Below are 27,946 nucleotides of genomic sequence, written 5' to 3'. Positions count from 1 at the left end.
CATTCTCAAGGACATGAGTTTAGCTAGAAAGTATCATGTTCAATGAAATAAGTCAGTCAGAGAAAGACAAATACCATATGAATTCACACATATGTGGTATTTAAGAAACAAAAGAAATGAACAAAGGGAAAAAAGAGAGAGCAAGGGAAATAGAGAAACAGAGTTAACTATAGAATATAAACTCATGGTTACCAGAGGAGAGATGGGTGAAGGTTATGGGTTAAATAGGTGCTGGAGATTAAGGAGTGCACTTGTAATAAGCACTGGGTGTTGTATGAAAGTGTTGCATCAGTATACTGCATACCTGAAACTAATAAAATTCTATGTTAAGTAACTGGAATTTAAATAAAAACTTTAAAAAATTCCTCCCCTTAAGCTTCCATAAAACAATAAATACAAGAAATCATGATTTTGGATAAGGCCCTGAAAAATCTCTTTAGGGTTTTTTAATACAGAATTCATCGCAGCATGTTTTACTAAAATAACCAGATAAACAAGCATTGCTCAAAAGTCCAATACTTACTGGAAGACATACTTATGAAAGGAAACATTTTAATAATATGAATGAGTATTCAATATATCAAAGAATGTATAAGCCAATTAGAGTTAAAATATTATAATTTAACATGATTTTCATTAAAAAATAAAAATTTTCTTACCAGATAGAATTGAAATCAATTTTTGACTGACCAATCATAAATATGGTTATGTAATTCAATTACAGGCTTAGCAGGAAAGACTGCCTCATGAAATGACATTCCTCTCATCACTAAAAGGGGTAACTGTCCTCTAGTATATTTTCTATCATATTGGGCATGGGCTTTTTTAAAAAAAGGATATTAGGACTTGAATTAGGACTCAAAATACCACTCAATTCTACTAAGTAGTAACTAAGCTAAAAATATATAATTATTTTCATGACTTCACAAGCCAATCAATGTGTTTCAATGTTTATTAAATATCTAATTTACTGGAGACACTGTGTCAAGTACAAGTGAAACTGCTTAAAAAAGCATAGAGTTGAACAGAAATCAAAATGGCTACATAAATCTTTTAGTGAAACTGGGTTTTAAAGTAACTTTTTAATTCTCTTCAGCAAACCTCCCTTCCTCCCTTCTTAGCCTTTTGTTTCAGGAACTTGGTACCATCCTAAAGACATGACAAAGGAGGCTGGTATGGTAGCAAGTACACAATTCCTGCCAAAATCATCTGGATTCTGTATTTCTGTAAAGCACTCCCTATCTCTTCCTTCCGGTGGGCTTGCAGTTGTAGAAGGTCATAGCCTGCTGCAGCCTCCTTTGCCTGGGAAAGCAATAAAGCTATTGTGCCTCTTTTCTCCCAAACTCTGTCTTCACACTATATTTTGTCTCTGAAGCATAGAGGTAGGTTTTCAACAACACAAAGGATAAAAAAATTAATAAGATTCAATCACTGTCCACAAGAAATATATAATAAAGGAGAGCTGCTAAGTGTACATATAACTAAAATAGAATTGAGAATATAAATGCCCTAAGACTGATTCAAGTGAGTGCTCTTGAGGTTCCAGGAGAAAAAGATTATAACAGGTAACAATTACCTCATCCCCCATCTGTGGGACAAATGGGGAACGTCGTGGTATGGTATCCAAAATCCACTGAGGAGCAAACCATTCTTCATTGGGTTCACCTGCCATAGAAAGCAGTCCTCCTTTCTAAAATATAGTTCACAAATATATAAACCATAAATATATGAACAGTAGTATGAAAAGTAACAGAGAATGTTAAAAGAACATCAGGTTATAATAAAACCTAAAATATACAAATTTTAAATATTTTTATTTATCAAGTAATTATGTATAACATCTACATATATATATCAATAATCAAGTGAATTCTTTAATATACTGCTCAATTTTGGCTGACAGATAATACTATGACATTATATACTATCTAAAAACCACAAATTTTCACGTCCCTAGAATACCATGTGAATTCAAGCACAAGTAACAAAATATTTTTTTGCCAATAAAACGGTGACAGTCAAGATAATTCTGTCTACTAAAGCAACAGGACACGGAATATGTATATAATAAAGTTTTAAAAGTACTATTCAAATAACTATAAATACCTTTATACAGTCCAAATGAAATCATAGTGAGGAAGAGAAACCATCACTGGGATGAAATAAAAACTATAATATAAAGAAATGGAAGAAGTCCTACATGATTTATTCTACTCTTTCATTTTACAAGTCAAAAATGAGAAATAAATTTATAACTGGAAACATGACAATAATAACACTTTTATACTCTAGTGGTTTACTATATTTAAAAAAGTAATCATCGATATGTTTAACAACGAAGCTATTCTAGTCTCTACTTTTGGTAACAGAAAAAACTTAAAACTTTTTCTTTTTAAAGTCATTTTAAACAATTTTAATTTCTCAGATGGAATGTTATTTTTAGAGAAAAGTCAAGTGTTACTGATGTGGAGAGAGAAGGCAAAAGAAATTTCAAAAAATTAAACTTCCTTACAACCTACAGCCCATCGACAAATACCTGAGATAGGAAGAGTGACCTTCCTCAAGGAATTTAGCTGCCTCAATTTTAACACTTTGCTAGAAGCAAAAGGTAACCTTAGTTTGACATTAGCCTGACCTCTAAGATCCTGTAAAAATCCCTTTGGAAACTTCCTTTATCTCTACCCTCTCAAAACAGATGTTAGCAATTATCCTCTAAGCATAGGGACTAAGTTTTTACTAGACAGCAGTAAATTACCTTTTCCTAACAACAGCTAGCCCGTCAAGGTCCAGAAACCTTCCTTCCAAATTCCTTAAAACTTACACTATCCCTGGGGCGCCTGGGTGGCTTAGTCGGTTAAGCGTCCCACTTTCGCTTAGGTCATGATCTCGCAGTTCGTGGGTTCGAGCCCCGCGTCGGGCTCTGTGCTGACTGCCAGCTCAGAGCCTGGAGCCTGTTTCAGTCTGTGACTCCCTCTCTCTCTCTGACTCTCCCCTGCTCACGTGGTCTCTCTCTCTCTCCTAGAAATAAATATTAAAAAAAAAAAAAAAAAAAAAAACTTACACTATCCCTAACTCCCTCCCAACCTGAGTCATCTCCCTGTGCTTTAATAAAATCACCTTTTTGCATCAAAGATGTCTCAAGAATTCTTTCTTGACCGTTTGTTCCTGAGCCTCAATAATTTCACATTATTACTATTAAATATTCAAATGTCAGAGGCAAAAACAACAGAAAAGACTTGTAAATTTACAAACCTTCTTTCTCGTTTGTTTAGGTTTCTTTTGCCTTTCTTCTAGTGACTTCAAATTCTCCTCCTCAGAGCTGCTGCATATTTTCCGTGTTGCCTGTCTGGTTTGTCTTTTTGGAGGCTGCAAATTTATTCCAGCATCTGCTGTCCAGTCAGAATATTCACTTGATGAATCGCTGTAAATATATCAAAATTATGAATATATAGGTTTAGAAAAAGGAATAGTTTGCCTTCTAATTGAAAGATGATCATTTTGTAATGAAATAGCAATATAAATAACATGGTTTTTGTTCTAACTGAACAGAAAAAATACCAATATAAATTTCTGATCATTATCTACGGGATTTCAGTGAAATGATTCTTGGATAAAGTATAATGTTTAGTTTCCCATAACAGAATTTCAAATTCAAAATTCCTAAAATAAATAAAACAAAATAAAATAAAACAAAATAAAATACAAGATTCAGGTTCAAGTCACAAAAGCAAATCTTTAAATAAAGATGCCTCTTATCCATGGAAATGGTTAAATGTAGCTGTTTTAAAACTCAAATAAATAAACACAATCTGCTAAGATACAGAATCTTGAATTTACAAAGCATCTTATTTTACAAATGAGGAAACTAAAGCCTATAGTAACATGCCCAAAAAGATATTTGCAAGACCAGGAAGTCTCTGGACTTCCAACCCAAAACTCTTTCTACTATAAAACATTACTTTAACTCTGGTTTTAAAATGGACAAGTAATTTTGACCAAACCTAAACCATTAAAACTACCTGGACGAGCTTTCACTTTGCCATTCAATAACAGGATCCTCTACAGAAGCATCACTTGTGCCAATGGTTTCATCTTCCTGCAACAAGGAGCCAGCAATAAATATATATGGTTATTAACTAGCATATTATTAATTAGCACATACTATCTGTTTTGTAACATTTTCTGTATTTCCTCCAACAAAACAACATTCCAGGTAAAATGTACATAATCATCTTTCTACATATATCTATAACTCACAACTAAGCCTACCAGGTATTTAAATTTTTTAATTTTTTTTTATTTATTTCTAGGAGAGAGAGAGAGACAGACAGCGTGAGCAGGGGAGGGTCAGAGAGAGAGGGAGTCACAGACTGAAACAGGCTCCAGGCTCTGAGCTGGCAGTCAGCACAGAGCCCGACGCGGGGCTCGAACCCACGAACCGCGAGATCATGACCTAAGCGAAAGTCGGACGCTTAACCGACTAAGCCACCCAGGCGCCCCAGCCTACCAGGTATTTAAAGCTTTCTAACCTCTACTACCTTATTAATATGAGACACCTTTTATTATTTCAAAGACTAAACAAACTCCTTAAGGCTCCCAAATAAAACCCTCTTAAATGTTAAAATCATTGTTTAAAAAGTATCTATATGCCTCTGCCAAATTAATATAATTACTCTCCATAAGAAAATTAATAATCTTTTTATGATGTAAAATTTCAAACAACCAAAATAGAGGGAATAAATTACCCTTGTGTATACAATTTCCAGTTTAGACAATAACTCACTGCCTATCTTGTTTTATTTGTACCATCACTATCTGCCTCATACTTGAGGGATTATTTTGAAGTAAATCCTTATAAAAATAGCATTTTAACTATAAACATTTAGCAAGATTAGGATTCTTTTTAAAACACAACCACAACACCATTATGACATGAGAAAGGTAATGTCAATTCTTTTTTTTTTTTTGGTAACGTCAATTCTTGAAAGGAAGGATATCATTGATAAGAATTAAAAAACTGTCTGGGAGCCTGAGTAGCTCAGCTGATCTGACTTTAGCTCAGGTTATGATGTCACGTTTCATGAGTTTGAGCTTGGGATTATTACTCTCTCCACTCTCTCTGCCCCTCCCCTGTTTGCACTGCACTTTTCTCTCTCTCTCAAGGCAAATAAATAAATAACTTTTAAAAAGGATTAAAAAACTGTCCATGGTGGAAGAAAAGTGGGAGTGCCATATACTGTCAATGAATAACTAAACCCTCATTATCTACTTAACAACAAAAGGACTGGAGAAGATACAAAGAAAATAATTGGTATACTCTACTCCATTACCATGAATAATTACATCTGAGAAAATCATCACTTAATAATGTCCATAGCTGATGAAGTCAACAATAATGGAAAATGTGCATATTCTGCTGATTACACAGTGAACCAGTTCTAGGACTGTAAACTAGTTGTCATTGTTTACATTCCACTTCTTTTTATTTCTGGGCAGATTTCCTTTCGCTCTCTTTTCTCACTGTCCCAAAGCCAAACTTTTGTTGGCATGTTTGATATGCTCAAACAAAATATCTTAGGCACAAATCAGAGAAGATATCTAAAGGAATTCAATTATATTGCTCGAATTTGCCTATTAAATGCCTTACTAATGAATAATCTTATCAAAAGAAAATAATTAAAATAAGTCTCTATTAAAATGACTTTTAAAAGTAAACCCAAGATGATAATGCTAACTGGGAAACAAACAATTACACTGAATAAATAATAGCATATATCTAACCTCTGAGGAGCTGTCTGAGTCTTCCTGTACACCTAAAGCTTGACATGATGCTTGTGAACTATGCTCTATGTTAGACCGTGTTTGGTAAGTATGCTGACGCTTGCGCTGTGTCCTTCGTAAAGACCGCCCATAGCTAGGCTGATAATCATTCTGTAATACAAAAAGAAAATAGATTTTAAAAAATGAAAGACTCAGTGAACATACACAAATGAATATATATAAAGCAAACCAACTGGGCAGAGGTTGGGTGGGGGTGGAGCTAATAATCAGGAATAAATCCCCAAAAAGAAACCACAAAATAGAACTACATACACACACACACACACACACACACACACACACACACACACACATATATTTAAACCACCTCCCATGAATATTGATTACTTTCCTATTTTGAAAATTATGTGATCAAATTAAAGACAGTCCTGAAAGTTTGGGCTGCAAGAATGTGCCCACTCAAAATTTATTTATCTTATTTTATTTACAAGTTATTACAAGATGAAGCAAGATATCTATATCATACCTATGTATATATAATTCTTTTTTAAAATCTATTTTATTTTGAGAGAGAGAGAGTTGAGCACATGCACACAAATGCAAGGGCAGGGAGTGGGCAGAGAGAGAGGGAGAGAGAGAATCCTAATCAGGCTCTGTGCTGTCAGCCCAGAGCCCGACGCAGGGCTCCATCTCGCAGACAGTGAGATCATGATCTGAGACCAAGATCAAGAGTCAGATGCTTGGGGCACCCGGGTGGTTCAGTCGGTTAAGTGGCCGACTTCGGCTCAGGTCATGATCTTGTGGTTCGTGGGTTCGAGCCCCAAGTTGGGCTCTGTGCTGACAGCTCAGAGTCTGGAACCTGCTTCAGATTCTTTTTTTTTTTTTTTCCTGCTTCAGATTCTGTGTCTCCTTCTCTCTCTGCCCTTCCCCTGCTCACACTCTGTCTCTCTGTCCCTCAAAAATAAAAAACAAAACATTAAAAAAATTTTTTTAAAAAGAGTCAGATGCTTAACAGACTGAGCCACTCAGGTGCTCCTATATAATTGTTAATATAATATGTACTTCTTTAGCTCTTTAAAAAACTACATTTAGTAAGTTGATAAAAATAAAGATTTAATTTTAACAACTATAGTGTAAAGTGAATTTTATTTTATTCTAACCTTTACAAGTACAAAATAGTTTAATGATATACCATTTTGTAAAAGTTACAACCCCCACATGTTATCAGGAATAAATAGGGGCAACTGGGTGGTTCAGTTGGTTAAGCATCCAACTCTTAGTTTCAGCTCAGCTCATGATTTCAAAGTTTGTGGGTTCAAGCTCCACATTAGGCTCTGTACTGACATTGTAGAGCCTGCCTGGGATTCTGTCTGTCTCCCTCCCTCTATGCCCCTCCTGCTCTCTCTCTCTCTCAAAATAAATAAAAATTTTTAAAAAATCTTATAAGTAAATCAGTATCAAGGACCAGTTTCTTTTCCTATATGTAAGTATTTCTCATTCTTGATATAATAAAAATGTTTATAGAGCCAACTACTTTATTAATCTCAGACAAGTCTGATATTTGACAAATCAGGTTAGCAGGAAAACAGTAATATAAATCATAGATCTGAATTGTTTTTTTTTAATGTTTTTTATTTATTTCTAGGAGAGAGGAGAGACAGCGTGAGCAGGGGAGGAAGGAGAGAGAGGGAGTCACAGGCTGAAACAGGCTCCAGGCTCTGAGTTGGCAGTCAGCACAGAGCCCGACGCGGGGCTTGAACCCACGAACCGCGAGATCATGACCTAAGTGAAAGTCGGACGCTTAACCGACTAAGCCACCCAGGCGCCCCATGGATCTGAATCATTGAAAATCTCTAAGAAAATAATCTTATCAAAGAACATCAAATAAGCTAAGAAAACTTCAACAGAAATTAAGAAAAGTGGGCATCAAAATAATCTAAGGATATTTGGAGATATTCATATAGTACTTACCTAAAATTGTGTTTATCAATACTGGAAAGAAACATTTAAAATTCAGTGCCCCTTGCCTAGATTTCTTGTATAAAGTTAAAATCATCCTAGACTCTCCAAGCTACTGAACTTTTGAGGAGTTAGGGTTAAACCTGGGAACAAGAACATACATCCTTATGCCACTAGTTTGTTCAATCTCAGAATACTAGTAAGGGGCTTACTATGTAATCAAGTATAGGAATCTTACTCTCTGCTTAGTAGTTTCTACTGGGAATACAAATCTTCCCAGTATATAGATCAGATTTTGCTCCTATATGATCAGGTAGGCCAAGAGTGGGCCTTTTATGTAAAGGGCCAGAGTATAAATATTTTTGGCTTTGAGGTCATATGTTCTTCCCTGCTGGACCTATTCAACTCTATAGTGTGAAAGCAGCCATAGCCAATATATTAATTAATAAGTGTGGCTGTGTTCAAATAAAGCTATAAACAGGAATGGGCAGTAGTTTGTCTACCTCTGACTTAGGATATCTAAGTATTTTTTTTTATACTGATTAGTGATCAGCCAACAATTTTAAGCTTTTACGCTAACCATATGAAAATGGCATTTTAATAAAAATGTCCTATACCTACAATGACAACATGCCCTATATTTTGGAGCACAGTCTTAACTTTGGGTAATTTCATCTTTTTTTTTTATCATTTATTTATTTTTGAGAGACAGAGTGAGACAGAGCACAGGTCGGGGAGGGGCAGAAAGGGGGAGAAACAGAATCCAAAGCAGGCTCCAGGCTCTGAGCTGTGAGCACAGAGCCGGATGCCAGGCTCGAACTCACAGACCACGAGACCAAGCCGAAGTCAGACGCTCATCTGACTGAGCTACCCAGGTGCCCCAAATTTCATCTTTATTATGAGGACTATATATCTCAGGGCACCTGGGTGGCTAAATTGGTTAAGCGTTTGACTTTGGCTCAGGTCATGATCTCACAGTTTGTGGGTTCAAGCCCTGCGTCAGGCTCTGTGCTGACAGCTCAGAGCCTGGAGCTGGGTTTGGATTCTGTGTCTCCCTCTCTCTCTCTCTCTCCTGCTCACACTCTGTCTCTATCTCAAAAATAAATAAACATTAAAAAAAAATTTAAAAAAAGAACTATATATCTCAATTTCGGGTTAAAAAACAGGCTACCTATATGTAATGTCAACTAGCAAAAGAGCCCCCTAATACATAACTCTTACCTTTGAGAAATCCAGTATCTGCAAATATTTGAAAATAGAGTAACTCAAAGTACTGTAAAACTAAACATACCCTTTGGGTAGTAGAAGAAGGCTTTTTCTTCTTTTCAACTGTGTAAAGACTGATTTCTATGTCACCTTTTGCAGTTCGACATTCTTCCTGAACCCTAATAACAAAGGTCAAAGTGACGGAAAATCACCAAAAATCAATCCAATAGTATAAAAGCCAGATAACAAAAAAAAAAGAGACAGGAAAACCGATAAAACAGACCGTTAATTATAGAGAACAAACTGAGGGTTGGGTGGGTGGGGGATGGGTGATGAGTATTAAGGAGGGCACTTGTGATGAGCACTGGCTGTCATATATAAGTGATAAATCCACAAAATTCTACTACTGAAACTAATATTAGTATATGTTAACTTACTGGAATTTAAATAAAAACTTAAAAAAAGAAATGCAATTGAAATATAACATTGTATTAGTATAATATATAAAATAAAATGTTTTGATATATTTATATATTTCAAAATGGTTACCAAAATAAGTTTAACAACACCCATCAAAAAAAAAAAAATAAAGTGTTGTCATAACAGAGAAAAAAGTCAGAAAGCAAAAACATCTTTAATTATCAACGTTACCACTTTAATCATTTTTAGGTATACAATTCAATGGTGTTAATGATTTTTACAATGTTATATAACAATCATCATGCTATTTCCAAAACTTTTTCACCACTCCAAACTTTGTACCCATTGAGTAGTAACTCTCTATCTGTGCTTCTACCAGCCCTTGTTAACTTCTAATCAACTTTACATCTCTATGAACTTGCCTAATCAAGGTATTTCATAAGTGGAATCATATGATATTTGTCCCTTTGTGTCTGATATTTCACTTAGCATGTTTTCAATGTTTATTCATGTTGTAAAAGGTATCAGAACTTCATTCCTTTTTATGACTGAGCAATATTCTACTGTTGTATATATCACATTTTGTTTCTCCATTCATCTGAATACAGACATTTGAGTTATTTCTACTGTTTCCTATTGTCAATAATGTAGCAATGAACATGGCATATAAGTATCTATTTGAGCTTCTGACTTTCAATTCTACTTTAATATTTTGAGCAAAGAATTATTTATTTCTCTACCACCAAGCATTCATAAATTAACTATGTCTCCCTTTTTCTTATTACTGGTGAGGAAAGAAAAGGTAAAACTAAATTACGTTTGCTACTTGTTGGCTTAGCTGGTAAAAGGCTTGGTAAAAGAGATAGCATGATTAAGAAATTTTATATACTCTCTGTCAAATGTTCTTTTCTTTTTCTAAATCTATTCCCAGTCTATGTGGATTACCTAGAGTTTATATTAAAACAAATAAGGATAGGTACTCTAACTTTGAAATTCATTCTAATGAAATCCTTTCATGCGAGTAAGTCTACTTAAATGGCATTTCTAAACATACCCTAAGCACTGGGATCTACAACATACTTATATAAATTGATATTCCAATGTTAAATTGATGGCCTTTTCCTCAGAACTACTGTTGTATTTGGGGTCTATATATCAGACATATTTAATCACATATGGTGTCATGTTCTTACATAATAGTATTTGTATTCTTATCTTCTAAACTAGACTATGAACTCATGGAAGTCAAACTCTGTTTTTAATTTTTCAGTATTTCCCAAACCATTTAGCATAAAGCCAAGCAAATTGAAGATAATCATTAAATAGCTGATATGGAATTAAGTAAATGGAACAATGTAGAAAAACTAATATAAAACTCAGTTATTAAAAACTACCTTAGTTATTAAAATTAACTAAATTATAAAGCTCTCAATTTTCTTATGAATGTTACCTTATTGACTCACCTACTAACTCCACTATTTAGTTCACTGACCACCACTCTTCTGCTCCATGCCATGAGATCTCGTTCAGTGGCTATCTGACTCCGAGGAGCATTGTTATGCATTTGTCGGACACCTTCAATTTGACCACTACGTCGAAGCCCAATATTTGGGGAAGAAGATATGTCCACACTTGGACTTCTAAGAGCTAAAACAAAAAGAAAGGTTTTTCTGAACAAAAGTACCAAATTTTTTGACATCAGTACTCTAAAATAGAAAAGTCTAAGATAGTACTTCTCAACAACACTGTTCTCTATTTGCTCTAAATTTTCTATACCACCTTTATGGGGCTTTTTTTTTTTTAGTATGATGAATAAAGCAAAGCACTCAATAAATGTTTAAAGTCCAACTGAACCACCCAGGTGTCCCCCCCAAAGTATTTTTTAACTATCAAATTTTTGATTTTCAAAATTGATTTGCAATTAAAGAAAGGAGAAATAAAGTAATGAAATTTAAGCCCCTAGACATATCCCTATTAATTCATTTTTGTTGTATTTGTAAATAAAATAAAAATGGAAATTGAATCATTCATCCAACTGTTAAAAGAAGCACCAGGAAAGATTAAAAAAATTTGAAATAAACATTGGAAGTAGAAGTCAGTGGGTCCACTTTGACTAATGGCATTTCAAATCTATCCACAGAAATCTAGTATTGAGGGTACAGCTGAACACTGATTTCATAAATGAATCTCTAAATCAGGGTTCTAAAAACGTTTTATGTCTTAGAAACAAAGGGCCTACATATATAAGATTATCAGCCTACTTATTATCTTGTTTCAGGTTAAGGAAACCTTATCTGAATTAGGTGCTCCTTAGGTAAACAAAAACAAAATTATTTTAATTTTATGAGATACATAAGAATCAGGAAATGAGTAAAATACACTGTGAATCACATACACTTTAAATCATTTTATTCATTTCTTGGATTCCAAAAGCCATGAAACCTGAAAGAATGGCAATTACATAAATGTAAAAGGAATCACATTTGCCAAAATCCCATAAGAAGACTGCATTTGAAAGTCCAACTAATAGTTCTTGATAAAAGTAAAATTGACACTGCTCACTTTGGCAGCACATACACTAAATCTGTAATGATACAGAGAAGATTAGCTAAGTCCCTGTACAAACAAAGATGACATGTAAATTCATGAAGCATTCCATAATTAAAAATAAAGTAAAACTAACAGAAGTTAACATTTATATAAAATTCAGATTCGTAAAGTGAAGGAAAAGATATAATAAATTAGAATACTGCCAGTAATTAATATCAAACTGTTGTGAAAGTCAATTCAAAAGTTTCACCTGGGGGGCACCTGGGGGGGCTCAGTCAGTTAAGTGTCCAACTCTTGACTTTGTCTCGGGTCATGATCTCAGGTGAGATCAGCCCTGCATGTGACTCTGTGGTGGGCATGGAGCCTGCTGGAGATTCTCTCTCCCTCTTCCTCTGTCCCTCCCCTACTTGAATGTGTGTTCTCACTCTCTCTCTCTCTCTCTCTCTCAAAAAAAAAAGTTGTATCTGTATTCCCTAATAATAGGGCTTATCTTCCAGTGTTATTTCTGTAAATTCAAGAGAGGAAGGGGATGTTGCTTTCTTTTCAACAATGGGGGGTAAATTTTTTGTTAGTAATTTTTAAATTCACAGTGCTTTTAATTTTGAAAACTTTATAAGTTGGTTCCCCTTTTACAAAAAGGATGTACACTTATTGCAGTACCTTACTTCACTTATTAGAACAAAAGTAAAGGCTGCAAATACATTATTGAGTTAGCAAGAATACAGTATATTAAAATATACTACCTGTATTTTGTAGGAGATGCTAAGACATTTTAGCAACAAATGACAATGATATTATGGCATTTTGATGTATTTGATATCATAATTGTAAATTAATAAAAATGTTTTTATTTAAAACCCTCAAAAGTTCCTTACATAGAATTACTTAGTATAAGTAAAATAAAGTACCTTCATCATATAAATATATACATACTTACCACCATTAGCAGAATATGATCTATTAATTGGAAAATGTGGAACATCTCCTTCGTTAATTAGTCTCAGATCTTGTTCTCTCTGTAACTCCCTGATTATTCCATCAAGAATGCTCTCATCATGGTCATTGGTTTGTTGCCCAATCACTTGTTCTATCACTTCACCATCACCTTAATGAGACCAAAGATATGAACCCAAAACATTACTTACATTTTAATACACCCTAAATCCAGTGAAACAAACTTTAACCTATAAAATTTTCATGCAAATATTTAAAAAACAAGATTAAAATAAAAATAAAATATACCAAATATTTATAAGGAACTTTTAAATTGTTTGATACATCAGTTTCTGTGTATGATTTAACAAATATCCCCAAATTAGCCATTACTATGAGGGTCTTATCATCTTAAAGAATAATCATTAAATTTTGATTTTCAAATGTACATTCTTGATTGAATATTACAAGCAAAAAGTCTGGAGTAGAGATCTAAAAAGTTTAAATTAAGTTCAACCATAGATACATGAAATATTTTGCATCTTTCATAAGAATTTCCTTTCTGAGGGGCGCCTGGGTGGCTTAGTCGGTTGGGCGTCCGAGTTTGGCTTGGGTCATGATCTCGCGGTTCGTGGGTTCGAGCCCCGCGTCGGGCTCTGTGCTGACTGCCGGCTCAGAGCCTGGAGCCTGTTTCAGTCTGTGACTCCCTCTCTCTCTGACCCTCTCCTGCTCATGCTGTCTCTCTCTCTCAGAAATAAATTTGAAAAAAAAAAAAAAAAGAATTTCCTTTCTGAAATAAATCAAAATAATGGTCTTCGAAAACACCTCAAGATATTGATAAGTACAGAAATTCTTAATATTGACCCACTGAAATTCAATGATTACATCTGAATAAAACTTTATTTACTACTATATTCTTTACTTAAATACATCTTAGACATGTTTATCTTGTCCTCTAGTCATATTAAAAGGTATCCAATAGGGGCAACTGGGTGGCTCAGTCGGTTAAGCATCTGACTTCAGCTCAGGTCATGATCTCACGGTTTGTAAAGTGAGTCCCGCGTCTGACAGCTCAGAGCCTGGAGCCTCCTTCAGATTCTGTGTCTCCCCACTTCTCTGTCCCTCCCATGCTCATGCTCTCTGTCTCTCAATAATAAATTTAAAAATTTTTAAATTTAAAAAATTTAAAAAATAAAAGGTATCCAATAGAGTAGCTGAGTTATCAGGTCCTATAGGAAATGAAGTGTCATGAACTACAGATTTTTTTATTCAAATGTTTTGAGTGTTTTCTCCCACTTAATATTCATGGTTTTCACCCTGAACACATATGACATTATAAAAGTAAATATTAGCAAACGTGTAACACCATTTCACCATTCTATACATCTTTATGAGAGAGTACATAAAAGTATAGGCAACATTTCACTCTACAAAAGACAATTCAAGTCTTAAATCCCTAATAAGGAAATAAAATTCCATTTCTAAATCAATACCTACCTCACACCTAGAAGAAAACCTACAAATAACAAACTAAGGCATTATGGTGTGTAGGATGGAGTGTGAAGAAGGCAGAATATACAAGAGAAATATATAAACAAGATTTGCTATGGAAGGGAAGATGGCTGGAGTAGGAGGACACTAGGCTTTCCTCTTCTCGTGAATAAAACTAGACAACAACCAATTTATCCTAAATACCCTAGAAATCAATCTGAAGGCTAGCAGAACAAACTCCACAACTAACTAAAGGCAGAATATAGGCCACATTGGAGAAGGAAGGAGTTGCTGAGACGTGGTTTGGGAGAGAATCAAATATGGCAGTCATGGTGAAGAAGGAGCTCAGGTTGCAGAGAAGGGCAACCTGTTGTCCTGTCTGGGCCTCAGTTTCCCCACAAGGCCTTGCAGGGAGACACAGGTGGCAGTCTGAGAGTGCCAAGGAAATCCAGGTCCTCACAAGACCTACAATATTTTGGGACTGTGACCTGGCTCTCTCCCAGGGGACCTACTTCCTTCCTAGCATCCCACTCCACAATCTCTCCCACAACCTCCTCTGAAAAAAAATTTTTTTTTAATTAAAACTGTCTGAAAGTTCTGTGGGTACAGAAACCACAAGCTTATTGGTAGAGAAAGGGGAAGAGAGGGAGAGGCAACCGGAAATCATTTGGGGCCAGTCTCCTCCCTGCCCAGGTTTCTTCCCCCCAACACCCCTCACAGCTTAGGCCAAAGCCTGTTGGGAAGTTTGCTGCCATGATGCTCTCTGGAAGGCACCCCTGTACCACACACATCTGCATATACCTTCACCCTCCCCTTCCCCTAAGACGCCTTAGTTGGCAGCACTCAGACAACTAAAAAAAAATACAACAGAAAAAAAAAAAACAAATTTAGATAGGGTGATGTGAGGAGACACCCTGCATATGTACCTCAGTATTCTAACTCTTTAGTGGTAGGGAGTGTATTCTGGGGCCTCGCCTAGGCCTGGGTAGTCACCTGCAGCCACTGAAGACCCATCTGCCACTGGACCTTGTGGGTAGTACTTGGGGTCGTATATCTGCCAGCCAAAGCCAAAGACCTGGCCACTCTGGTTCATGGAGGATTTGTCACACTTGTTAGTCCCTGACTTGGTACTGTACATGTACCAAGCAGTCCTGGAAGCTGTCATGCCCATCTGGCTGGTATACTTGTTTGTGCTTATCAGAAGGCTGATGGTTAAGTGGTCCACGGGTTGCAGGATATAGTTCTTGGGGTCATGTAGATGCCTTCTTGTGTCATAAGCTATCATGCCTGACTGGTTGGCACATTTGTCAGTGTCCATCTGCAGCCCAATGACACACTGGCCTGCCTTCACAGTGGTGTCATTGAAGTTGTGCTCCTGCTTCTCTGAGTATGTGATGCCAATGTGCATGCCACTCTGCAGCCCCTGGCCTTCTCAGCCAGTATGAGAAGAGACACCTGCACCTATGTCATATTTCCACTCTCAAATAGGTTGTTCAGTTCAAACAGGTCCATGGGGTTCATGCTGTAGCTGACCATGGCCTTGATGAAGGTTGAGAGGTTTTCTAGTTGGTGCCAGTTCTGCATGGAGCAGTTGATCTTGGAGACTGAGCCTTGCTGCAGCTTATTCATGAGTATACACATGATAATTTCCATCTTTCAGACCCTTCTGAAAGTTGAGCCCAACAGAGAGGCCTGTGAGTCCCTTGATCCAGTGCTAGAGCTCCACCTCCTTCTGAGGATCATATTTGCACAGGAGCTGGTTCTTGACCTCAGTCAAGAGCCTGTATATGGGCCCCTTGTTGAAATGTGTGGAACTCATGGCTGGTGGCTCAGCAGGACCAAGAATGGGTTGAATCTTACATGACCAGCAACTTAATATACACAGCTAGAAGATGGTGGTGTAGTAGAACTCTGGGCTCATCCAGTCCCTCGAACCCAACTAGATAACTATCAAATCATTCTGAATACCCAAGAAATAAACCCAAGGACTGAGAGAACAAACTCCAGAACTAGATGGAGAGAAGAGGCATATCAAGGAATGTATAAAGTGTAGAGACATGGTTTGGGGGTGAAACAGAGCACAGGTGCTGTGGAGGTGAGGGAGCCCTGGTCACAGAGAATGGCAAGAGAGAGGGGATAAAACAAGGAACACACAAGGAAAATACTTCCCCAAAGCTATTGGCTGGGAAAACAAGAGGGACTGATTTTTTTTTTTTTTTTTTTTTTTGCAATTAGTGGGGGCTTGAAGACTGGAGTTTAAAAGGTTGGTGGGCTTGGCTGAGATAGAGCCTTGAGGGCACTTCCTTACTCCTATTAGAAGGTAGGCAAACAACCCTGGGGCAGAGAGAGTGAAAAGGGCAACTGAAAAACACTTGGGAAACAGTGGGAGAGATTATTCACTCTGTAGTGTTTCCCTGAGAGCAGCAAGCAGAGACCCCTCTCCTGGGACAAAAGAGATGGGTGGCATCATTTCCCTCTCCCACCCCTCACATAAACACAGAGCTACCTTCAGTAAAAAGCACAGTACTAACACTGGCTGTCTAACTTGCTTATCCCAGGTCCCATACCCTTGTTCTCTCCCAGTACAGCCCTTCTAGATAAAGTTCACCTCAGTCCCAGCAGGGCAGGCCCCTTCCCCAGAAGACCAGCAGAAATCCCCACACACACCATGATTCCCAAATATAGAGTTCTGCAGGGATTCAGATCTAGTGGAAGTAGCATCAGGTCTCATTTAACAAGAATAAGGCACACATAGTTAAAATGTGATACACTCTGGCCAAAGTCCAAACACCGTCCACTGCAGATGATTGCCCTTAAGGATACAGCAGCCAAAATACAGCAGCTGAGTGCATCCAGCACATACCAGAGACCCTCCTGGCCTGACATTCCAGGCCCTGGGCACTATTTGCTCTGAGGAACAGGAAACATAATAGGCTTTTCTAGCACACAAAAGAAGACAGAGACTAGGCAAAATGCCAAGATGGAGGAATTCATCCTAAACGAAACACGATAACATCATGGCCAGAGATCTAAGCAAAATAGATATAAGTAATGTGCCTGATAGAGAATTTAAAGCAATAACCATGACGATACTCCCTGGACTTGAGAAAAGAAGACTTCAGGGAAGCCCTTACCACAGAGATAAAAAAGTTAAAAACGAATCAGTCAGAAATGAAAAATGTGGGGCATTCACTTTCAATTGTCCCCTCTCTATAAACAGAGGTTTCCTACTATTCTTACTTTCTAATCTTATACTCTAATAAACTTTTGCCTGCTGCTCATTTTGTGTCCACTTCTTCATTCTTCAACACAGCAAAACAATAAATACTGCGTGTTGTGGTAAAAAGTCCAGCAACATTTCTTCGGGGGATTATCCCAGGATATCAATATCTTCTAACCATAAGTAAAGAGCAGCTGGGACCTCCTCTTTTCTTTTTATCCTAAAGAAAACTCTCAAACCAAATAATGGGCACCTGTCAGCCAGTTAAGAGAGAATAGCGTGGCTGCCATTCTCAAGTCTCAGGTGAAAGGCTCCTTTGGTCTCCTCTCAACTGATCCCCCAATGTAGTTCAGAACATTGGTGTGGTGAAGCCCCGATTTCCTTTTGAGAAGAAACCCCAGTATGGTTTGATAAATGTAGATGCAAAAATCCTCAAAATACTAGCAAACAATCCAACAATACATTAAAAAAATAATTCACCATGATTAAGTAGGATTTATTCCCAGTATACAAGGTTGGTTAAATATTTACAAACTAAGCAATGTGATATATCACATCAATAAGAGAAAGAATAAAAACCATATGATCATTTCAATAGATGCAGAAAAAGCACCTGACAAAGTACAACAGCCATTCATGATAAAAGCCCTCAACTAAGCAGGTTTAGAGGGAACTTACTTCAACCTAAAAACAATATATGAAAAACACAGTGAACATCATACTCAATGAATGGAGAAAAACTGAGAGCTTTCCCCTTAAGGTCAGGAACTAGACAAAGATGTCCATTCTCACCACTTTTACTGACTATGGTACTAGAATCCTAGCCACAGAAATTGAATAAAAATAATAAAGGGCATGCAAATTGGCAAGAAAGAAGTTAAATGTTCATTATTTGCAGAGGACATGATATTCTATATAATAATGATGTAGCAGAAAGAGATTTTAAGAAAACAATCATACTTAAAATTATACCAAAAATAATGTTACCTAGGAATAAACCTAATAACCAAAAAGTGAAAGACCTATACTCTAAAAATCATAAAACACTGAAGACAGAAATTGAAGATGACACAAAGAAATGGAAAGACATCCATGAATATAAATTAGAAGAACAAATATTTTAAATGTCTATATGATCCAAAGCAATCTATACATTTAATTCAGTCCCTATCAAAAATGCCAATAGCATTTTACACACAACTACAGCAAAAAATCCTAAAATTTATATGGAACCACAAAAGACCCCAAAATATCAAAGCAATTTTGAAAAAGAAAATAAAAGAGGAAGTATCACAATTCCAGACTTCAAATTGTATTACAAAGCTGTAGTATTCAAAACAGTACGGTACTGGCACCAAAATAGACACACAGAGATCAATGGAATTGAATTGAAAACCCAGAAATTAACCCAGAATTATATAGCATTTAATCTTTGAAAAGGCAGGAAAGACTATCCAATGAGAAAAGACAGTCTCCTCACCAAACGGTTTTGGGAAAACTGGACAGCACCATGCAGAAGAATGAAATCAGACCACTTTCTTAAACCAATGGCAAAAATAAAATTCAAAGGGATTAAAGACCTAAATGTGAGACAGGAAACTATTAAAATCCTAGAAGAGAGCACAGGCGATAGTTTCCCTGACATGAGCCGTAGCAACATTTTGTAGATATGTCTCCTAAGGCAAGGGAAATAAAACCCAAAGTAAACTGTTAGGACTGCATCAAAATAAAAACTTCTGCACAGCAAAGGAAAACAATCAACAAAACTAAAAGGTATCCTACTGCATGGGAAAAGATATGTGCCAAGGATATATCAAAATAAAGAGTCAGTATCTAAAATATATAAAGAACTTACAAAAATCAACACCCCAAAACCAAATAATCCAATTAATATATGTGCTAAAGAAATTAACAGACTTTTCTCCAAGAAGACATCCAGGTGGCCAAAAAACACATGAAAAGATGTTCAACATCATTCATCATCAGGGAAATGAAAATCCAAACTACAATGAGATATTACTTCACTCCCATCAGAGTGGCTAAAATAAAAAACACAAGAAATGCCAAATGTTGGAGAGGATGTGGAGAAAATGAACCCTCTTGCATTGTTGGTGGGAATATAAAATGGTGCAGCCACTGTGAAAAACAGTATGGAAGTTCTTCAAAAAGTTAAAAATAGAGCTACTCTAAGATCTAAGTAAACGCACTACTGGGTATTTACCCAAAAAAACACAAAAACACCAATTCAAAAGGATACATGTACTCCTATTTTTGTAGCAGCATTATCTACAATAGCCAAATTATTGAAGCAGCACAAGTGTCCACTGATAGATGAATGGATAAAGAAGTTATGGTGTGCACATGCGTGTGTGCACGCGCACACACACACGCACACAATACAGAATATTATTCAGCCATAAAAAGAATGAAATCTTGGGGCACCTGTGTGCTCAGTTGGTTAAGTGTCTGACTCTTGATTTTTGGCTCAGGTAATGATCTCACAGTTTGTGAGTTTGAACTCCACATTGGGGTCTGTGCTGACAGTATGGAGCCTGCTTGGGATTCTCTCTCTTCCCTCTCTCTTTCCCCCACCTCAAAATAAATAAATAAACTTGGAAAAAAAAAAAACAAGAGAAAATTTAAGGTATAAATATGCTCTTAAAAAAAGGATGAAATCTTGCCATATGCAATGACATAGATGGAGCTAGAGAGTATAATGTTAACTGAAATAATTCAATCAGAGACAATAAATGCCATATTATTTCATTCATATGTGGAATTTAAGAATCAAACCACGGAGCAAAGGAAAAAGAGAGAGACAGGCAGACAAGCCAGTAAACAAACTCTTTAACTATAGAGAAGAAACTGATGGTTATCAGAGGGGAGGCAGGTAGAGGAATGGGTGAAATAGGTGATAGAGATCAAGGTGTGCACTTATGATGAGCACTGTGTGATATATAGAATTGTTGTATCACTGTTTTGTAAGCCTGAAATGAATATAATACTGTATGTTAATATACTGGAATTAAAAAAAGAAAAGTTGCTTTGACAGGGCACAGCATTATTTCAGTGTCTTATTCTACTATCTTTACATCATGTGTTATGCTCATCACTGCTTCCTCAAAATCCTCCAAGACTGTTAAACACTAAATAATTCTTTGCATTTCACACAAGAGAATGAGTAAATGGCCATGAGTTTTTGGTTTTTGAAATTTCCTAGACTTAGTTCCATTAATTATGAACTGTCAAATTAAAATACCAAAACATGAGCAGTGGAATTTCACCAATGAGAAAAGCTTGAAAGACTAAAGTTAGTACATTTAATCATAACTAGGGGTCAAAACCATAAGCAACAGGATCATATATATGTTCAGCGTCCTAAGGAAACAAATCAATACATTCTCTGCTTGAGTATAAGCTTGTTGTCCTAATCCATTTATCTGTGTTCAAGTGACATAAAAATGTAAAAGTACTCTGTTAAGGTCAAAAGTACTATACAAGTGGGGCATCTGGGTGGCTCAGCAGGTTAAATATCAGCTCAGGTCATGATCTCATGGTTCATTAGTTCGAGCCCCACATCAGGCTTTGTGCTGATGATGCAGGGACTGCTTGGTATTCTCCCTCTCCCTCTCTCTGCCACTCCCACATTTCTCTCTCTCTCAAAATAAGTAAAAAATAAAACTTAAAAAAAGTAATGTCCAAATGAAAATTAATAGAAGTATTAGGTAAAATACATTCTAACCTACTATAGAGTTTAGCAGGAAGTACATATCATAGAAAGAAGAGCAGGAAGTATAACATTTTGCAAAATATTTTAAATTTAATTTTGGGTATGACATACCATTAGCCACATATCCCAGCTGTGGTATAAGTTGTTCGTCTTTACAATTTTCCCGTCCTGGTACTAGTCTTTGAAATTTTGTAGGATGTGGATTGCCATCAACATCCACCAAGAACGGGGGAGGCATGAGGTGAGGAGCTTGTTGGGTTTGTTCATCCAGTACATAGTTATTGGCATCACGGATAAGGGGTCGATAATCCGTGTGGAAGAACATCTGATCTGGAATCTTTATCACAGGTTTTAAGTATTTAACATGCACAAGGAATTAATTTTCATTCCTAGAGAACATGCATTTTTCAAACCAGACACTTTTTGCATTCCCTTACAGCCTTCTATTGCTATATGTTTCCTTCAGGCAGAATTGAATCACCTAAATTGTAATCCTATTTTTCTTCACAAAATCCTATAATCTGTATTACTTTCTGGCCCTATATCATATCTCTCCAATTAGCATACAAAGAAGGAGAGCAGTAACATAGTAGATAAAGTTAGGTATTTTTACTTAAGTTGTAAATATCATACAAACCTTTGTAATTATTTTTAATATTTTTTTTCAAATATGGATAGATGAAGTACGATATAAGTGGCAAAGCAGGTAAATACCAAATGCATCAAGAACACTCAAAAGTGATACATGTATTGAGTTAAAATCAATGATTCTGAGTTCTCGTCCAACTCCAAGAATCTATAATCTATTCCAAATTCACAACTAATAAAATATAAAGAACCAATTAAGTAAGCTTCCAAATTATTTTAACAAGATGGATAATAGGTAAAGTGGCCAAGCAAGAATATTAACACTTGGTCACCAGCTATTTGTTTCCATTTTATGATAGGTAGTAGAGGATGCAATCTGGTAAGTTTGTTTTCCCATTACACCTGAAGGGCAGTACAGAGAATATGTACTAAGCAAAAGGATTTCCTAATGAATTTTTGTATCTACATCACCCTATATCTTTATAGTGATTCAAACTGTCAAGCCTTATGTTTTGGTAGTGATGAAAAATGTTACGAAGAAAAGTGACTTGGTTATTTTATATCTGTTGACACACAATGACCCTTATTAACTGGAAGACTCCAAATAAAATTTATGAATGACACAATCCAAAATTATAGCCTATAACAAAAATTAAATAGACTAACCTTTTCATAGTATCTACTGCATCCAAAACCAAAAAGGAGCAAATGCCCATGAGAATCTGTGCAGGCAAAATGGTTTCCATCTGGTGAAAATTTACAATCAAACACTGCACCATGGCCTTGGCCTTCAATCTGAAAATTAGAGGAGTCACTTTTAGTCATTTTAAGACATGCTTTTTCAAATAAGTAGGAAATAGATTCTGCTTCTTAATATCTTGGATTCTGTAATGCACCAACATTCCAATGCACTCCCTGGCTTCTGCAGCCAGAACCCTATTGAAACAGTAGAGCTCTGAATAACATTAGGAAGAATTAAAATGGCACCAAACATTACTAGCCATTTCATATCTTATGAAGTACTGAATTAGTGACTAGACACAACCAAAATGACAAAAATGCTATCTCAGCAAAATCAAGATAATATCTTCACACTTAAATTGTAATTCAAGTAAGCCTTAAAATAACCTTCTTAAAATTAAAGCATACAAATAAACTTTACTAACAAAAGACAGAGGATATTAACAGTCTAGAACCATACAAAGCCTATAAAAAGGAGCTCAAAAGTTGACAATGTAGCAATGTTTACTGAGAACTATTCTTCAGAGAACACTAAATATGGGGAATATGAGTACTCCCATTACCGTAGAAGGGTATTCTACTGGGAAAAGAGATAGCTCATCAGATTTTTCCAGGGTTTGTATGAAATATATCTTAAGAGTAACTAAACCTCCAATTCCACGTTTGCCAAACAACTTCCTGATTACTAACTAAGCCATATAGAGTTTATCAGAGAGAGATACAATACAGTCACTGTTATGATATATATATTAGGATTATTGTTTAAATATTAAACTTTGGTGATTATGGTTAGGGTTAGCTCCAAAAGCTTATTGTTACATTTGAGTTTCTAGAGTTTAGAGCTGAGCACAAGAATTTGGAAAACACTAATGCCATGATAACAGAGTCACTCTGAAAGGTTTAATTCTCAATTAGCCTTACTCTCAGGTCTTGAGACATCCTCTAGGTTACTTTTAAACAGAGATGACAAGAGGTTCCCTGGCACTAAGTATATTTTAATTACCAAGCTGGCATATAAGACATGTCTGTTTTAATATGAATTAAGCACAGATTTTCCTTACCATGTTAAAATAATTCCGAATTTTGGTCCCCCGGTCAAGGTCCCAAATAAAAATGTTCCCATCGTGACCCGCTGAGAGTATAATCCTTTGATCAAATGGATGTGCTTCCAAAACAAATACTTCATCATCATGTCCCTGTGATAAAATCAATATTAAACGTGAAAAGCAACACCAAGTATCTAGTTTATTCGGCCTAAAGTTCTCTGGAGTGTGCTATCAATCTGGTTCAGATGAATTTATGCACACCACAGCATTTACTACATGGGCACTGCAAGAAATGGTTCAATTAGAGTTCCTTATATGTTTAAGTGTTGATTTCAAAAAGTATTCAATAGAAGATGCAGAAAGGTGTTTAAAATGTAGTCCAAAAACAGTTACAGCTCATTAACCAGGCCCCTGAAGCAGAATTCATATTTCTATGACTCTGCTATTTAAAAGACCAACAGAAAATGAGACAAACAGAATTTTTCATTAACACCCAATTCTGCCACACAGATAACAGACAAACCTTCATTGTTCTTCATCCAGCATTCTATCTCTAGTATTCAAATTGTATTTTGGAAGGCCCCATGATACATTCAAACAAAAAAGCATAGAGACTCTGCCCTTTATCTACTTTATAGCTGGAGGTTTCATTTAATATGCTATCTGAAAAATGGGTTTACTGCTTTAAAAAAAAAAGGTTTGAAAACCAATGCTCTCTATATGTTTCCTTTACCAATGAATATTGATATATAAGACCTTTGATCAAGAGTCTGGAACTGTAGCCTGCTAGCCAAAACTAACCCCTAGATATTTTTGTACACACAGCCTGTGAGATAAGAATGGTTTATACATTTTTTTTAATGTTTTATTTGTTTCTGAGAGAGAGAGAGAGAGAGAGAGACAGCATGAGCAGGGAAGGGTCAGAGAGAGAGGGAGACACAGAATCCAAAACAGGCTCCAGGCTCTGAGCTAGCTCTCAGCACAGAGCGCGACGTGGGGCTTGAACCCATGAACTGTGAGGTCATGACCTGAGTCAAAGTTGGACGCTCAACCTACTGAGCCACCCAGGTGCCCCGGTTTTTACATGTTTAAAAGGCTGCAAAAAACTCCAAAGAATATGCAACAGAGACCATATGTGGCCTGCAAAGCCTAAAATACTTCCTATCTGGCCTCTTAAAGAAATCGTTTGCCAATATTTGATTCAGATCATTGTTAAGAATACATGATTAACAACAGGCTCTAAGTTTTAGAAAAGCATGCATGACATCCTGAAGTTGAATTTCACTTAGAAACACATAAGCATATTACACATCAGAAACTTTTAGAAATCATATCTTGTGACCCTAAAATATGTATTTTATTCCAAAGCATTTTACAAAAAATGGAATAATAGAGCATCCTACCATATTGCCATTGTGGATAAAAATAGAAATTACCATAAAATAAATGCATACTGGCTCAAAATATGTAGGTAAAAATCCCATTACAATAAATATTGCAACAACTGAAAGTTTACTAAAATTTCCCAGTGATGACTAAAATATTACTTCTTTGTTATATGCTAAATAATCACCTTGATATAACAAAAACTTTCTAAGGTCCCTAACAAGTAAACAATAAAATTACTTTGTTAAACTCAAATGATAATGTTAAAACAATTTCAGTGTACACTGGGAAAGTGAGGCTTTTAAACAGGAGATTTTATTTGTTGGTCACATGCCTTAGGATAGGACATAGTCACTGGATCACAGGGAACAAACTTAATTAAATTCAGTAATGTCTTAAGATGTATCATGTGTCTTAAGGCACACTTCTATTTCCACCACTGCCACACAAATCCAAATTATCATGGCCCATCCTAAAGTCTACCCAGAGTCACTCTTATCTTCATTACAATCTAGTCTCTATTCTGTTGCCAGAATTATAAAGGCATTTTTAAAAACGTTTTATTTATTTCTGAGAGAGAGAGAAAGAGAGAGACAGCATGAGCAGGGGAGGGTCAGAGAGAGGGAGACACAGAATCTGAAACAGGCTCCAGGCTCTGAGCTGGCTGTCAGCATAGAGCCCAACATGGGGCTCGAACCCATGAACCATGAGATCATGACCTGACTCGAAGTTGGACACTTAACGAACTGAGCCACCCAGATGCCCCTACAGGCATTTTTCAAAAGCAAAATTCACATGTCATTCCTTAGCTGTTAAACCTTTAAATTGTTTCCTATTGTTCTAGGATAGATCCCATGACCTTAAATGGTCTGCCCCTGTCCATTTCTCCAGTCCTATCTGGTGATACTCTTTCTGCTCTCTGTGCTCTAGCCAAACATTGGCTTTCTTTCAACCCCCTTCTACCTCAAGACCTTTAATGTGCTTTTCCCTCTGCCTGTAAGGACCTCCCAGCTTCCTCACATATGTAATTTACCAAATATTTATTGATACCGTACTATATTGAGACAGAAAATAAACAAACAAGAAAATATAATAAGTAAATATCAGGTAGTGATAAATGCTATGATGAAAATAAAGGTGATAGAATAAGACAAAGACTGGAAGGCTACTCTAGATTGTTTGATCAGGGAAAGCCTTGTGAAGGAGGTGACATTTAGGCTGAGATCTGGGTAATTTCTACCTATCTTTCAAATCTTAACCAAAATCTTAACCAAAAGCAAGAAGCTTTCTCTGACCCTCCTAGACCAGGTTTAGTCACCCTATTAGAAACTTGCACTGTATTTTGTACTTTTCTTTCTGAACATTTATTTAATTTTTTTTGTTTTTGTTTTCATTTTTTTCTTAATAGGCTACAAATCCTAGGATGACAGGGATTCTTTCATTTCCTATTTATTCCTAATCTCTAACTCAGTTACTGCCACACAGTAGACGTTCAGTATTTGCTGAATGGAAGAATTTTACACCACACACTAAGACCTGATAAATTTTTAACACAGAAAATATAAATATCAAAAAAAAATAAAATATAAATATCAAAACCAAGTAGATTTGATTGTTAAAAGGACAAAAAATAATCCATTCTAAAATTTTTTCAGTACAATTCACTTAAGACAGATGACCCATGAGTCAGTCCATGGGAAGAGTACCATTAGAACAGAACTCTAAATTAAGGTACTTATTAAGAAAGGATTTTTACACAGATTTATAAAACTAGTGGCTATAATATGAACTTTGAAATTGTGATTTTTAGAGATATGGACTTGTGCTATCTAATACTATAGCCACTAGCCACATGTGGCTATTTAAGCATTTAAAATATGACTAGTCCAAATTGAGATGTTGTGTAAGTGTAAACTAAAACACTGGATTTCAAAGATTTAGTATTTTTTTGATGTTTATTTATTTATTTTGAGAGAGAGAGAGAGGCAGAGAGGGGGAAAGAGAGAGGGAATCCCCAGCAGGCTTCACACTCAGTGAAGAGCCCAACGTGGGGTTGATCTCATGACCATTAGATCATGACCTGAGCCAAAATCAAGAGTCAGAGTCCTAACTGATGGAGCCACCCAGGAGCCCCCAAAGATTTAGTATTTTTTAAATGTAAAATATTTAATTAATAATTTTTATATTAATTACATGTTGAAATGCTATTTTGGATCTACTAGGTTAAATAAAATGTTATTAAAATTTATTTCGCCTGTTATGCTTTATTTTTTCTGTTGTAGCTACTAGAACAATTAATATTACATATGTGGCTCATGTTATATTTCCATTGGAGCATGCTGCATAGACAAACATTAATAATCAATCAAACACTATAGATTTTTCTACACATATTAACAGAAACTTTTAATCAGTGAATAGGGGAAAGCAAAAGGGGGTAAAGAATTGGTTAAACAGATAAAAAAAAAAATCTAAAACTCCACTAACCCAGTGTTAGGGTTTTATTTAGGAAAGAGAATTGGGAGGTATATGGAAATCCTCCCCAAATTAAACAAAATCTTTAGAAACCTCAGATATATAATATTATTATAATATTATCTTATTTTAGGTAAGATTATCTCACAGAGGAGTCAAATAAAGATGATACCATGGTATACTACAAAGTGAACTGTGTCATGAGAATTAGATTCTAGTCCCTATCACTTACTATTTGTACATCAGATGGCAATCACTTGGCCTTTGTCCTTAAAGTATTTATGAACTGATAATGGAAGCAGATAGGAAAAAAGCTTTTAAGTGGCATTTAACCTGAAGTATACATGATAAACCAACAAGACCACCAATGTGATTTCTGCTATCAATCCTACCAACTTTTCATGTCACAAATATTGCAAT

General features: G+C 35.8%; 1 protein-coding gene, 1 non-coding gene and 1 pseudogene across 2 annotated transcripts in view; 1 reads left to right on the top strand and 2 right to left on the bottom strand.

The window, feature by feature from the left end:
- BRWD3 (bromodomain and WD repeat domain containing 3) overlaps positions 1–27,946 on the bottom strand; it is a 186,644-nt gene that overhangs the window by 69,321 nt on the left and 89,377 nt on the right. The window contains exons 15-24 of the mRNA XM_039221266.1: positions 23,681–23,815; positions 22,545–22,673; positions 21,402–21,627; positions 12,854–13,021; positions 10,830–11,013; positions 9,032–9,125; positions 5,782–5,931; positions 4,020–4,096; positions 3,253–3,421; positions 1,577–1,690 (exon numbers count right to left, since the gene is read on the bottom strand). Of these exons, the coding sequence (XP_039077197.1) occupies positions 1,577–1,690; positions 3,253–3,421; positions 4,020–4,096; positions 5,782–5,931; positions 9,032–9,125; positions 10,830–11,013; positions 12,854–13,021; positions 21,402–21,627; positions 22,545–22,673; positions 23,681–23,815 (1,446 nt within the window). The remainder of the gene's footprint in view (positions 1–1,576; positions 1,691–3,252; positions 3,422–4,019; positions 4,097–5,781; positions 5,932–9,031; positions 9,126–10,829; positions 11,014–12,853; positions 13,022–21,401; positions 21,628–22,544; positions 22,674–23,680; positions 23,816–27,946) is intronic.
- On the top strand, positions 11,921–12,031 carry LOC120223250. Its single transcript, XR_005526248.1, has one exon. It is a non-coding gene; the product is annotated as a U6 spliceosomal RNA (small nuclear RNA).
- Positions 15,284–16,159, bottom strand: LOC120223249 (annotated as a pseudogene).

This window comes from Hyaena hyaena, unplaced genomic scaffold (genome assembly GCF_003009895.1).
Source record: "Hyaena hyaena isolate Hyena2069 unplaced genomic scaffold, ASM300989v1 scaffold_982, whole genome shotgun sequence".
Taxonomy (NCBI): Eukaryota; Metazoa; Chordata; class Mammalia; order Carnivora; family Hyaenidae; genus Hyaena; species Hyaena hyaena.
The sequence above is the reverse complement of the archived record's forward strand: the minus strand, read 5'-3'. Positions and strand labels throughout refer to the sequence as shown.